Here is an 11,736-nt window from a genome sequence, read left to right on the forward strand (position 1 = left end):
GCTACAGTATCTGCCATTTTGAATTCACTATTATTAATCACTTTAGAGCACAATTTTAAGAAATAGAAACACGTTTTTGTTAAAATTGCGCCAAATCCGCACCTACAGAAACGGCTAAATGAGAATCAAAGAGAGCGAAGGTATACAAAAAATTCATTTTGTTCATAATTTGTACACTTTTGCAACTTAGTTTCCTCTTAAAACTTCAAAAATTTACGTCTTTTCGACCTAAATATTATAAAACAATTGACAAAATTTATTCTTACAATAATAATAGATAATTTAATAAATAATTTGATTGAAAAAACACTATCTATCAATGCATTAATAACAATTAAAGTAAATGTTTGGTGGTATTTTTTTAATACTTACCAACAAGAATGTTTATATTTAATAAATTAAACATATTTTCAGCTTGGAATTATTTTTAACATAAAGCTGATAGTTTATTTAAACTAAATAACTAAAAATTTCATCAAATTCTTACTTAATTTCTTTTTAATAAAATTAAAACAATATGGGTAATGAAACGCGTAGCATTTTTTCCCTAGGCTGTGACTTTTTCTTAGAAAATTTGTTAAACATTATCCCAAGCAAGAAAACAAATGAAAAACTATATTTATATTATTTTGTTCATAAATATTAAATATTTAATCCATAACAAACATTAAAATACCAAAAATTTAAACAAATAATCAAGCAATCAAAACTCATAAACTATCGAATATTCGCTTGCCAAGGTTTACAAATTCACATTTGTATTACAAAAATCTGTACATTGAAAAAAAAACTTTCTTGCTTCAAAATTTGCCTTCAGATATATAAAAAAAAAACAAAGCATAGACTTATAAAATACATCATTGAAATATTAAAAATTAAAACACACAAAACTCAAACATTTTCGAGTATTGACTTGCTTAGTAGACAAATTCACATTTTTACGAGTATTACAAAAAACTGTACATAGAAAAAAATTCTTACTTGAAAATTTGCCTTCAGACATAAAAAAAAGAAGCAATGCCTTATAAAATAACTATAATTAAAAAAGAAAAACAAAATTCATAAATTTTCGAGCATTGGCTTGCGTAGGTATAAATATTTTCATTTGTATGATAAAAACTATGCATAGAAAGCAAGCAATAACATTTTCAAAATTTGCCTTCAAAGTAAATTATCACATTATCTTTCTACCTAAAATAAAAAAAAAATCGTGGAAATCGATAGGTACGTAATTACTAGATTGAATTAAAATTCATTTATACCTCTTTTAAATATTTTGTGGTCCTGAAAAGGACCGTTGAATATTTTTTTTAACCTCGATGATTTAAGCACGTTCGCCACGGATGCGTCTGGCCAATTGAATGTCTTTTGGCATAATTGTGACACGTTTGGCATGGATGGCGCACAAATTTGTGTCTTCAAACAGGCCAACCAAATAAGCTTCACTTGCTTCTTGAAGCGCCATAACAGCTGAGCTCTGGAAACGCAAATCTGTTTTGAAATCTTGAGCAATTTCACGAACTAAACGTTGGAAAGGCAATTTACGAATTAACAATTCGGTGCTTTTCTGATAACGACGAATCTCACGAAGAGCCACTGTTCCAGGACGATAACGATGTGGTTTCTTTACACCTCCTGTTGCTGGAGCACTTTTACGAGCTGCCTTTGTTGCCAGTTGCTTACGTGGGGCTTTTCCACCAGTCGATTTACGGGCAGTTTGCTTTGTACGAGCCATGATTTCACTTTTTTTCACTTCACTAATAAACACAACACTTTTGTTCACAATTTTTTTAGAAAAATCGAATGTAGATTTCTGTTTAAGTCATTAAATTGGCTATTCATGTTTCCGTTCGACTGTTTTTTTCATTTTCGTTGTCGATTTATTTGGCCAATCAAAATTAAGAATTGTTATGAAAAATAAGTATAAATACTTGTGGTATTTCGAGCGAAGAGCCACAGTTTAACAGTGACTCTTGTGCAGTGCAGTTCTCTAGTTCAGTTTAAGTGTTTTTTTAATTAAATAAATAAAAATGACTGGTCGTGGTAAAGGAGGAAAAGGTTTGGGCAAAGGCGGAGCTAAGCGGCATCGTAAGGTATTGCGTGATAACATTCAAGGAATCACGAAACCAGCAATTCGTCGATTGGCTCGTCGTGGAGGTGTAAAACGTATTTCTGGTTTGATTTACGAAGAAACACGTGGAGTGTTGAAAGTTTTTCTGGAAAATGTTATCCGAGATGCCGTTACTTACACCGAACACGCTAAGCGTAAGACAGTTACAGCTATGGATGTAGTTTACGCTTTGAAGAGACAAGGGCGTACTCTTTACGGTTTCGGAGGTTAAGAATTTTATTCGAAACAAACAATCGGTCCTTTTCAGGACCACAATTAAATATAAAAGAGATTGAAAATAGAAATCATACACCGTTGACGAACAAAATACCTAATTTTTTTTCATTTGCCAATGAATATATGTATGTATATACCTGATGATTATCAAAAAAAATTATTTTGCTAATTTACTTACTTTTTTGTACCAAAATATTTTTTTTGAAATGGAAACATAAAATAAAATTCCTTTTTGTGAAAAATTTTTTTTTTTGCTTTAGTCGCAAAAACATATTTTATTCCTTGTATTATTCTTTTTTCGAAATGGAAACAAAAATTAAATAAAATTCCTTTTTCTGAAATTTTTTTTGTTGCTTTGCATATTTTATTCTTTTTTCCGTAGAAAAATTTTTTTTTTTTGCTGCTTTACGGATTGGATACGAACAAATATTTCTTTTTCCAAAGGAAGAAAAAACATTTGTTTGTTGCTTTCTTTTTCTTCGTACGAGAATATTTTAGAATATATACAAAAAATTGAAAAATAAACACATCTCTTAATAGAAATTATTGGATACGAACAAATATTTCTTTTTGCAGAGGAAGAAAAAAACATTTTTTGTTTGTTGGTTTCTTTTTCTTTGAAAAAAAATAAAAAATATTTTTTCCGAACTGAAAAAAAAATGTTTTGTTGCTTTACGGATTGGATACGAACAAATATTTCTTTTTGCAAAGGAAGAAAAAACATTTGTTTGGTTTCTTCTTCTTTGAAAAAAAAATGTGTTGCTTTACGGATTGGATACAAACAAATATTTCTTTTTGCAAAGAAAGAAAAAACATTTGTTTGTTGGTTTCTTCTTCTTCGTATTTTAAAATATATAAAAAAAATGAAAAATATACACATCTCTTAATAGAAATTATTTGTCGTCCTGAAAAGGACGGTTTTTTTTTTGTTTGCTGTCACTACATAGATTTAAGCACTTTTCTCTGTCTTCTTTGGCAACAAAACAGCTTGAATATTTGGAAGAACACCTCCTTGTGCGATTGTGACTCCAGAAAGTAATTTATTCAATTCCTCGTCGTTCCGAATAGCCAATTGCAAATGGCGGGGAATAATTCTAGTTTTTTTGTTGTCACGAGCAGCATTTCCCGCCAATTCCAAGACTTCTGCCGCCAAATATTCCATCACAGCTGCCAAATACACAGGGGCACCGGCTCCGACGCGCTCAGCATAGTTTCCCTTTCGCAGCAGACGATGAATACGACCAACAGGGAATTGTAATCCAGCACGATTAGAGCGGGACTTTGCCTTTCCCTTCACTTTTCCACCTTTACCACGACCAGACATTTTATATTATTGTTTTTTAAATATTTTTTACAAAAGAAAAAACACAAGAGAGCTCACTATTTCACTGTTCACTGTATCACTGCACACTGTAGAATGACAAAATTTTCGAACTGTGCGCTGTCTTTTATCTAAATTTTCGTATGCTCGCACACAGAAAAAAGAGGGTTGTGGCCTTAGAAAGCCGTTGTGGAAAGAGACAATATAATTCGTGAGTTTTTCAGAAAAATTCACAGTTCTCGTTCAGTCGTCATTGTGTGCAGTTCGTTAATAGTGAAAGTGAAGTGAATTATAAAAATAAAATGCCGCCAAAAACTAGTGGTAAAGCAGCTAAAAAAGCCGGAAAGGCACAAAAAAATATCACCAAGACCGATAAGAAGAAGAAGCGCAAGAGGAAGGAAAGCTACGCAATCTACATTTACAAAGTTTTGAAGCAAGTTCATCCTGACACTGGAATTTCATCGAAGGCCATGAGCATCATGAATAGTTTTGTGAACGACATCTTCGAAAGAATTGCTGCTGAAGCCTCTCGCTTAGCTCACTACAACAAGCGTTCAACAATCACAAGTCGGGAAATCCAGACTGCCGTGCGATTGTTGTTGCCTGGTGAACTAGCCAAGCATGCTGTTAGTGAAGGAACAAAGGCGGTTACCAAATACACAAGCTCGAAGTAATTTTTTTTTTATTGAATTTCTTCAAAAATGGCCCTTTTCAGGGCCGCAAAAATATCAATAAGAGATTAGAGAATTGAAAAAAAAATATTTTTTCTACCTGCGGAAAAATTCGTTAAATAAATATTTTTATTTGTGATTGAAGTAATTTTTTTTTTATTTAATTTCTTCAAAAATGGCCCTTTTCAGGGCCGCAAAAATATCAATAAGAGATTAGAGAATTGACAAAAAAATATATTTTTTTTTCTACCTGCGGAAAAATTCGTTAAATAAATATTTTTATTTGTGATTGTAAGAGTATTTTCTATGAAAAAAATAAATTTTGTAAATTGTTCCAGACGCCACGTGAATCATGTCGCGTCCAATAGAAACACAAACATTTTTTTTATTGTTCTACGCATCGTGTACAGTCTCGAAGCGTCGCAAAAGTTTTAATAAGAAACTAGAGATTTGAGAAGAAAGGTATATACATATATTTTTTTTGCCTGTGGAATGATTTTATGAATCTATTTTGTTTTTCTTTGTGATTTTTGATTAGAAAATATATTTTCTATCAAAAGAAATACAAAAGTTAGTTCTGTTAATTGTTCCAGACACCACGTGTATCGTGCCGAGTCAAGTAGAAACGAAAAACATACAAAAAATACATTTTATTAAATAATTTTGTTTGTTTTGTTCTACCCATCGTGTCCAGTTATGTCGCTATGTGTACAGTGTACAGTCACGTAGCGTCACAAAAATATCTATAAAATATTAGAGAATTAAATTTGTTTGTGTTTTTTGATGTCAGATGTATGTAATTTCTATGAAAAGAAATACAAAATTCTTGTTATTTTGTTTAAGATTTTTTTTATTGTTCTACGCATCGAGTACAGTCTCGAAGCGTCACAAAATTTTTAATAAGAAACTAGAGAATTTAAAGAAATGTATGTTTTCTTTGCCTGTGGAATACATATTGTTTTTTGTTTTAATTTTTGATTACAAAATATATTTTCTATGAAAAGAAATACAAAACTTACTTTTGTTGATTGTTCCAGACACGACGTGTATCATGCCGAGTCAACTAAAAACAAAAAAATATAAATTTTGTTTGTATTGTTCTACCCATCGTGTCCAGTTATGTCGCTATGTGTACAGTCACGTAGCGTCGCAAAAACATCTAGGTATAAAATATTAGAGAATTAAATTTGTTTGTGTTTTTTGATGTCAGATGTACGTATGTAATTTCTATGAAAAGAAATACAACACTCTTGATATTTTGTTTAAGAATTTTCTTAATTGTTGCGGATATACTTCATGTCGCGTCCAGTCGATAAAAATATATGAAAATATATGTAATTTCTATGAAAAGAAATACAAAACTCTTGATAAATTGTGTAAGAATTTTTTTATTTGTTGCAGGAATGCGTCATGTCGCGTCCAGTCGATAAAAATATATGAAAAACATATGTAATTCCTGAAATAAAATACAAAACTCTTGATATTTTGTTTAAGAATTTTGTAAATTGTTGCAGGTATACGTCATGTCGCGTCTAGTCCATAAAAATACATGAAAACAAATACCTACATTTTGCCAAAGTATTTCGTTTGTATTTTTCTACGCATCGTGTACAGTCACATAGCGTGGAAACATTTCAATAATTACGTAGGTATTAGAGAAATGCAAAAAAAGAAAAATATGTTGTTGTCTTATTTGATAGTAAAAGTATTTTCTATGAAAGATATTTATTGTTGAAGGCATCGCATCGCGTCCAATCACAAAAAAGTAAACAGTACAGTCTCGCCCATACATATCGCATCGTACCTAGTAGCTGTAGTTAGAAAATAGGCGCAAAAATATATATTATTTATTTGTATTGATATTTCCTTTCTTTCTGCCCAATGAGAAATACATATGAATACAAATAAATTAAGTTTGCTTTTGAATACCTATTTCATAAAAAAACTATTTTCTGTAGAACAAAAAAAGGACGAAAATAAATGCAAAACTAAATACGTTTTCGGTTGTTCAGTCTCGCCCAGACAAATCGCATCGTGCCTAGCAGCTGTAGTAAGAAAATAGGCGCAAAAATATATTATTTATTTGTATTGATATTTCCTTTCTTTCTGCCCAATGAGAAAAACATATGAATACAAATAAATGAAGTTTGCATTTGCAATACCTATTTCATTAAAAAAAGTATTTTCTGTAGAACAAAAAAGCGCGAAAATAAATGCAAAACAAAATACGTTTCCGTTTGTTCAGTAGTGGTAGTCCCGTAGCGGCGACAGCGCGCGCCGGCCGCGCGGCGACGTCGCATCGCATCCAGCCACTTCACCACTTATCCCGTCGCCGTTGCTCCACCAGCCCATCGCATCTCAACGCTATCATCGAGATAGTCCAAAAATTCTCCCTCCTTTTTAATAAAAAATTAAAAAAAAAAAGTTTTTATATCTCATTTTAGTATATTTTTTGTAGCCCTGAAAAGGACTGTGGATTTTTGTTTTGATTTCAACTTTGTTTTTCATTGAAATGGAAATTTTACTTCTTTGCCTTTTTAAAAGCGACTGCCTTTTTTGGCTTGGCTGCTGCTGTGGCTGATTTTGCTTTTGGCACTTTAGGTTTAGGCGCGGCTGCCTTTGCTTTTGTTGGCTTTGCCTTAACTGCACTCGTTTTTTTAACACTTTTCACTTTTGGTTTTTCCACCTTCTTTTTATCTGCACTGGCACTTTTTTTTGTTGTGGCGGCTACTTTTTTTACTTTCTTTTCACCAGACACTTTTTTTAATTTTTTGTCACCAGCAGCGGCAGCTTTTGGTTTGGCGGCAGATTTTTTCTTCTCAGCAGACTTGGCCTTTGGTTCCTTGTTGGCACTAGGCGATAATTTAAAAGAACCCGCAGCTCCTTTTCCTTTGGTTTGCACTAATTTACCACTTATTACAGCACCTTTTAAATATTTTTTTATAAACGGAGCAAGTTTTTGTACATCAACTTTGTAAGTAGCAGCAATATATTTTTTGATTGCCAAAAGGGAAGAACCACCGCGATCTTTCAATGTTTTAATTGCCGCATCCACCATTTGCTGAGTCGGAGGATGAGTTGGTGCCGATTTTGGTTTTTTTGACCCACTTGCGGCGGCAGCTTTTTTTGGTTTTTTTTCCGCAACGATTGCAGGAGACGTAGCTACAGTATCTGCCATTTTGAATTCACTATTATTAATCACTTTAGAGCACAATTTTAAGAAATAGAAACACGTTTTTGTTAAAATTGCGCCAAATCCGCACCTACAGAAACGGCTAAATGAGAATCAAAGAGAGCGAAGGTATACAAAAAATTCATTTTGTACATAATTTGTACACTTTTGCAACTTAGTTTCCTCTTAAAACTTCAAAAATTTACGTCTTTTCGACCTAAATATTATAAAACAATTGACAAAATTTATTCTTACAATAATAATAGATAATTTAATAAATAATTTGATTGAAAAAACACTATCTATCAATGCATTAATAACAATTAAAGTAAATGTTTGGTGGTATTTTTTTAATACTTACCAACAAGAATGTTTATATTTAATAAATTAAACATATTTTCAGCTTGAAATTATTTTTAACATAAAGCTGATAGTTTATTTAAACTAAATAACTAAAAATTTCATCAAATTCTTACTTAATTTCTTTTTAATAAAATTAAAACAATATGGGTAATGAAACGCGTAGCATTTTTTCCCTAGGCTGTGACTTTTTCTTAGAAAATTTGTTAAACATTATCCCAAGCAAGAAAACAAATGAAAAACTATATTTATATTATTTTGTTCATAAATATTAAATATTTAATCCATAACAAACATTAAAATACCAAAAATTTAAACAAATAATCAAGCAATCAAAACTCATAAACTATCGAATATTCGCTTGCCAAGGTTTACAAATTCACATTTGTATTACAAAAATCTGTACATTGAAAAAAAAACTTTCTTGCTTCAAAATTTGCCTTCAGATATATAAAAAAAAAACAAAGCATAGACTTATAAAATACATCATTGAAATATTAAAAATTAAAACACACAAAACTCAAACATTTTCGAGTATTGACTTGCTTAGTAGACAAATTCACATTTTTACGAGTATTACAAAAAACTGTACATAGAAAAAAATTCTTACTTGAAAATTTGCCTTCAGACATAAAAAAAAGAAGCAATGCCTTATAAAATAACTATAATTAAAAAAGAAAAACAAAATTCATAAATTTTCGAGCATTGGCTTGCGTAGGTATAAATATTTTCATTTGTATGATAAAAACTATGCATAGAAAGCAAGCAATAACATTTTCAAAATTTGCCTTCAAAGTAAATTATCACATTATCTTTCTACCTAAAATAAAAAAAAAATCGTGGAAATCGATAGGTACGTAATTACTAGATTGAATTAAAATTCATTTATACCTCTTTTAAATATTTTGTGGTCCTGAAAAGGACCGTTGAATATTTTTTTTAACCTCGATGATTTAAGCACGTTCGCCACGGATGCGTCTGGCCAATTGAATGTCTTTTGGCATAATTGTGACACGTTTGGCATGGATGGCGCACAAATTTGTGTCTTCAAACAGGCCAACCAAATAAGCTTCACTTGCTTCTTGAAGCGCCATAACAGCTGAGCTCTGGAAACGCAAATCTGTTTTGAAATCTTGAGCAATTTCACGAACTAAACGTTGGAAAGGCAATTTACGAATTAACAATTCGGTGCTTTTCTGATAACGACGAATCTCACGAAGAGCCACTGTTCCAGGACGATAACGATGTGGTTTCTTTACACCTCCTGTTGCTGGAGCACTTTTACGAGCTGCCTTTGTTGCCAGTTGCTTACGTGGGGCTTTTCCACCAGTCGATTTACGGGCAGTTTGCTTTGTACGAGCCATGATTTCACTTTTTTTCACTTCACTAATAAACACAACACTTTTGTTCACAATTTTTTTAGAAAAATCGAATGTAGATTTCTGTTTAAGTCATTAAATTGGCTATTCATGTTTCCGTTCGACTGTTTTTTTCATTTTCGTTGTCGATTTATTTGGCCAATCAAAATTAAGAATTGTTATGAAAAATAAGTATAAATACTTGTGGTATTTCGAGCGAAGAGCCACAGTTTAACAGTGACTCTTGTGCAGTGCAGTTCTCTAGTTCAGTTTAAGTGTTTTTTTAATTAAATAAATAAAAATGACTGGTCGTGGTAAAGGAGGAAAAGGTTTGGGCAAAGGCGGAGCTAAGCGGCATCGTAAGGTATTGCGTGATAACATTCAAGGAATCACGAAACCAGCAATTCGTCGATTGGCTCGTCGTGGAGGTGTAAAACGTATTTCTGGTTTGATTTACGAAGAAACACGTGGAGTGTTGAAAGTTTTTCTGGAAAATGTTATCCGAGATGCCGTTACTTACACCGAACACGCTAAGCGTAAGACAGTTACAGCTATGGATGTAGTTTACGCTTTGAAGAGACAAGGGCGTACTCTTTACGGTTTCGGAGGTTAAGAATTTTATTCGAAACAAACAATCGGTCCTTTTCAGGACCACAATTAAATATAAAAGAGATTGAAAATAGAAATCATACACCGTTGACGAACAAAATACCTAATTTTTTTTCATTTGCCAATGAATATATGTATGTATATACCTGATGATTATCAAAAAAAATTATTTTGCTAATTTACTTACTTTTTTGTACCAAAATATTTTTTTTGAAATGGAAACATAAAATAAAATTCCTTTTTGTGAAAAATTTTTTTTTTTGCTTTAGTCGCAAAAACATATTTTATTCCTTGTATTATTCTTTTTTCGAAATGGAAACAAAAATTAAATAAAATTCCTTTTTCTGAAATTTTTTTTGTTGCTTTGCATATTTTATTCTTTTTTCCGTAGAAAAATTTTTTTTTTTTGCTGCTTTACGGATTGGATACGAACAAATATTTCTTTTTCCAAAGGAAGAAAAAACATTTGTTTGTTGCTTTCTTTTTCTTCGTACGAGAATATTTTAGAATATATACAAAAAATTGAAAAATAAACACATCTCTTAATAGAAATTATTGGATACGAACAAATATTTCTTTTTGCAGAGGAAGAAAAAAACATTTTTTGTTTGTTGGTTTCTTTTTCTTTGAAAAAAAATAAAAAATATTTTTTCCGAACTGAAAAAAAAATGTTTTGTTGCTTTACGGATTGGATACGAACAAATATTTCTTTTTCTTCGTACCAGAATATTTTAAAATTGCTATATACCTACAAGAAATTGAAAAATAACCACATCTTTTAACAGAAATTAGAATTGCATACGAACAAATATTTCTTTTTCCAAAGAAAGAAAAAAACATGTTTGTTGGTTTCTATTTCTTTGAAAAAAAAAAAAATAAAAAATATTTTTTCCGAACTGAAAAAAAAATGTTTTGTTGCTTTACGGATTGGATACGAACAAATATTTCTTTTTGCAAAGGAAGAAAAAACATTTGTTTGGTTTCTTCTTCTTTGAAAAAAAAATGTGTTGCTTTACGGATTGGATACAAACAAATATTTCTTTTTGCAAAGAAAGAAAAAACATTTGTTTGTTGGTTTCTTCTTCTTCGTATTTTAAAATATATAAAAAAAATGAAAAATATACACATCTCTTAATAGAAATTATTTGTCGTCCTGAAAAGGACGGTTTTTTTTTTGTTTGCTGTCACTACATAGATTTAAGCACTTTTCTCTGTCTTCTTTGGCAACAAAACAGCTTGAATATTTGGAAGAACACCTCCTTGTGCGATTGTGACTCCAGAAAGTAATTTATTCAATTCCTCGTCGTTCCGAATAGCCAATTGCAAATGGCGGGGAATAATTCTAGTTTTTTTGTTGTCACGAGCAGCATTTCCCGCCAATTCCAAGACTTCTGCCGCCAAATATTCCATCACAGCTGCCAAATACACAGGGGCACCGGCTCCGACGCGCTCAGCATAGTTTCCCTTTCGCAGCAGACGATGAATACGACCAACAGGGAATTGTAATCCAGCACGATTAGAGCGGGACTTTGCCTTTCCCTTCACTTTTCCACCTTTACCACGACCAGACATTTTATATTATTGTTTTTTAAATATTTTTTACAAAAGAAAAAACACAAGAGAGCTCACTATTTCACTGTTCACTGTATCACTGCACACTGTAGAATGACAAAATTTTCGAACTGTGCGCTGTCTTTTATCTAAATTTTCGTATGCTCGCACACAGAAAAAAGAGGGTTGTGGCCTTAGAAAGCCGTTGTGGAAAGAGACAATATAATTCGTGAGTTTTTCAGAAAAATTCACAGTTCTCGTTCAGTCGTCATTGTGTGCAGTTCGTTAATAGTGAAAGTGAAGTGAATTATAAAAATAAAATGCCGCCAAAAACTAGTGGTAAAGCA

At 31.5% G+C, this 11,736-nt stretch overlaps 3 protein-coding genes across 3 annotated transcripts; all 3 read right to left on the bottom strand.

The window, feature by feature from the left end:
• Positions 1-1,324: 1,324 nt before the first annotated feature.
• Positions 1,325-9,235, bottom strand: LOC129950581 (histone H3-like). The gene is made up of 2 exons (XM_056062511.1): positions 8,840-9,235; positions 1,325-1,735 (listed from the first exon to the last, which is right to left on the bottom strand). Exons 1-2 carry the CDS (start codon positions 9,233-9,235, stop codon positions 1,325-1,327), a joined length of 807 nt encoding a protein of 268 aa, XP_055918486.1.
• LOC129952373 (histone H2A) lies at positions 3,297-3,671 on the bottom strand. The gene has a single exon (XM_056064927.1). The coding sequence runs from the start codon at positions 3,669-3,671 to the stop codon at positions 3,297-3,299; it is 375 nt and encodes a 124-aa protein (XP_055920902.1).
• Positions 9,236-11,035: 1,800 nt separating the features above from the next.
• Positions 11,036-11,410, bottom strand: LOC129952374 (histone H2A). Its single transcript, XM_056064929.1, has one exon. The coding sequence runs from the start codon at positions 11,408-11,410 to the stop codon at positions 11,036-11,038; it is 375 nt and encodes a 124-aa protein (XP_055920904.1).
• Between the last annotated feature and the right edge of the window lie 326 nt (positions 11,411-11,736).

Source organism: Eupeodes corollae, chromosome 3 (genome assembly GCF_945859685.1).
Source record: "Eupeodes corollae chromosome 3, idEupCoro1.1, whole genome shotgun sequence".
NCBI classification, from domain to species: Eukaryota; Metazoa; Arthropoda; class Insecta; order Diptera; family Syrphidae; genus Eupeodes; species Eupeodes corollae.

Coding starts and splice junctions, on each gene's coding strand:
- LOC129952374 (XM_056064929.1), bottom strand. CDS start 11,410: ATGTCTGGTCGTGGTAAAGGTGGAAAAGTGAAGGGAAAGGCAAAGTCC.
- LOC129950581 (XM_056062511.1), bottom strand. CDS start 9,235: ATGGCTCGTACAAAGCAAACTGCCCGTAAATCGACTGGTGGAAAAGCC. Junction 1,736..8,839: donor AATTGGCCAGACGCATCCGT/GGCGAACGTGCT, acceptor AAAAGTGAAATC/ATGGCTCGTACAAAGCAAAC.
- LOC129952373 (XM_056064927.1), bottom strand. CDS start 3,671: ATGTCTGGTCGTGGTAAAGGTGGAAAAGTGAAGGGAAAGGCAAAGTCC.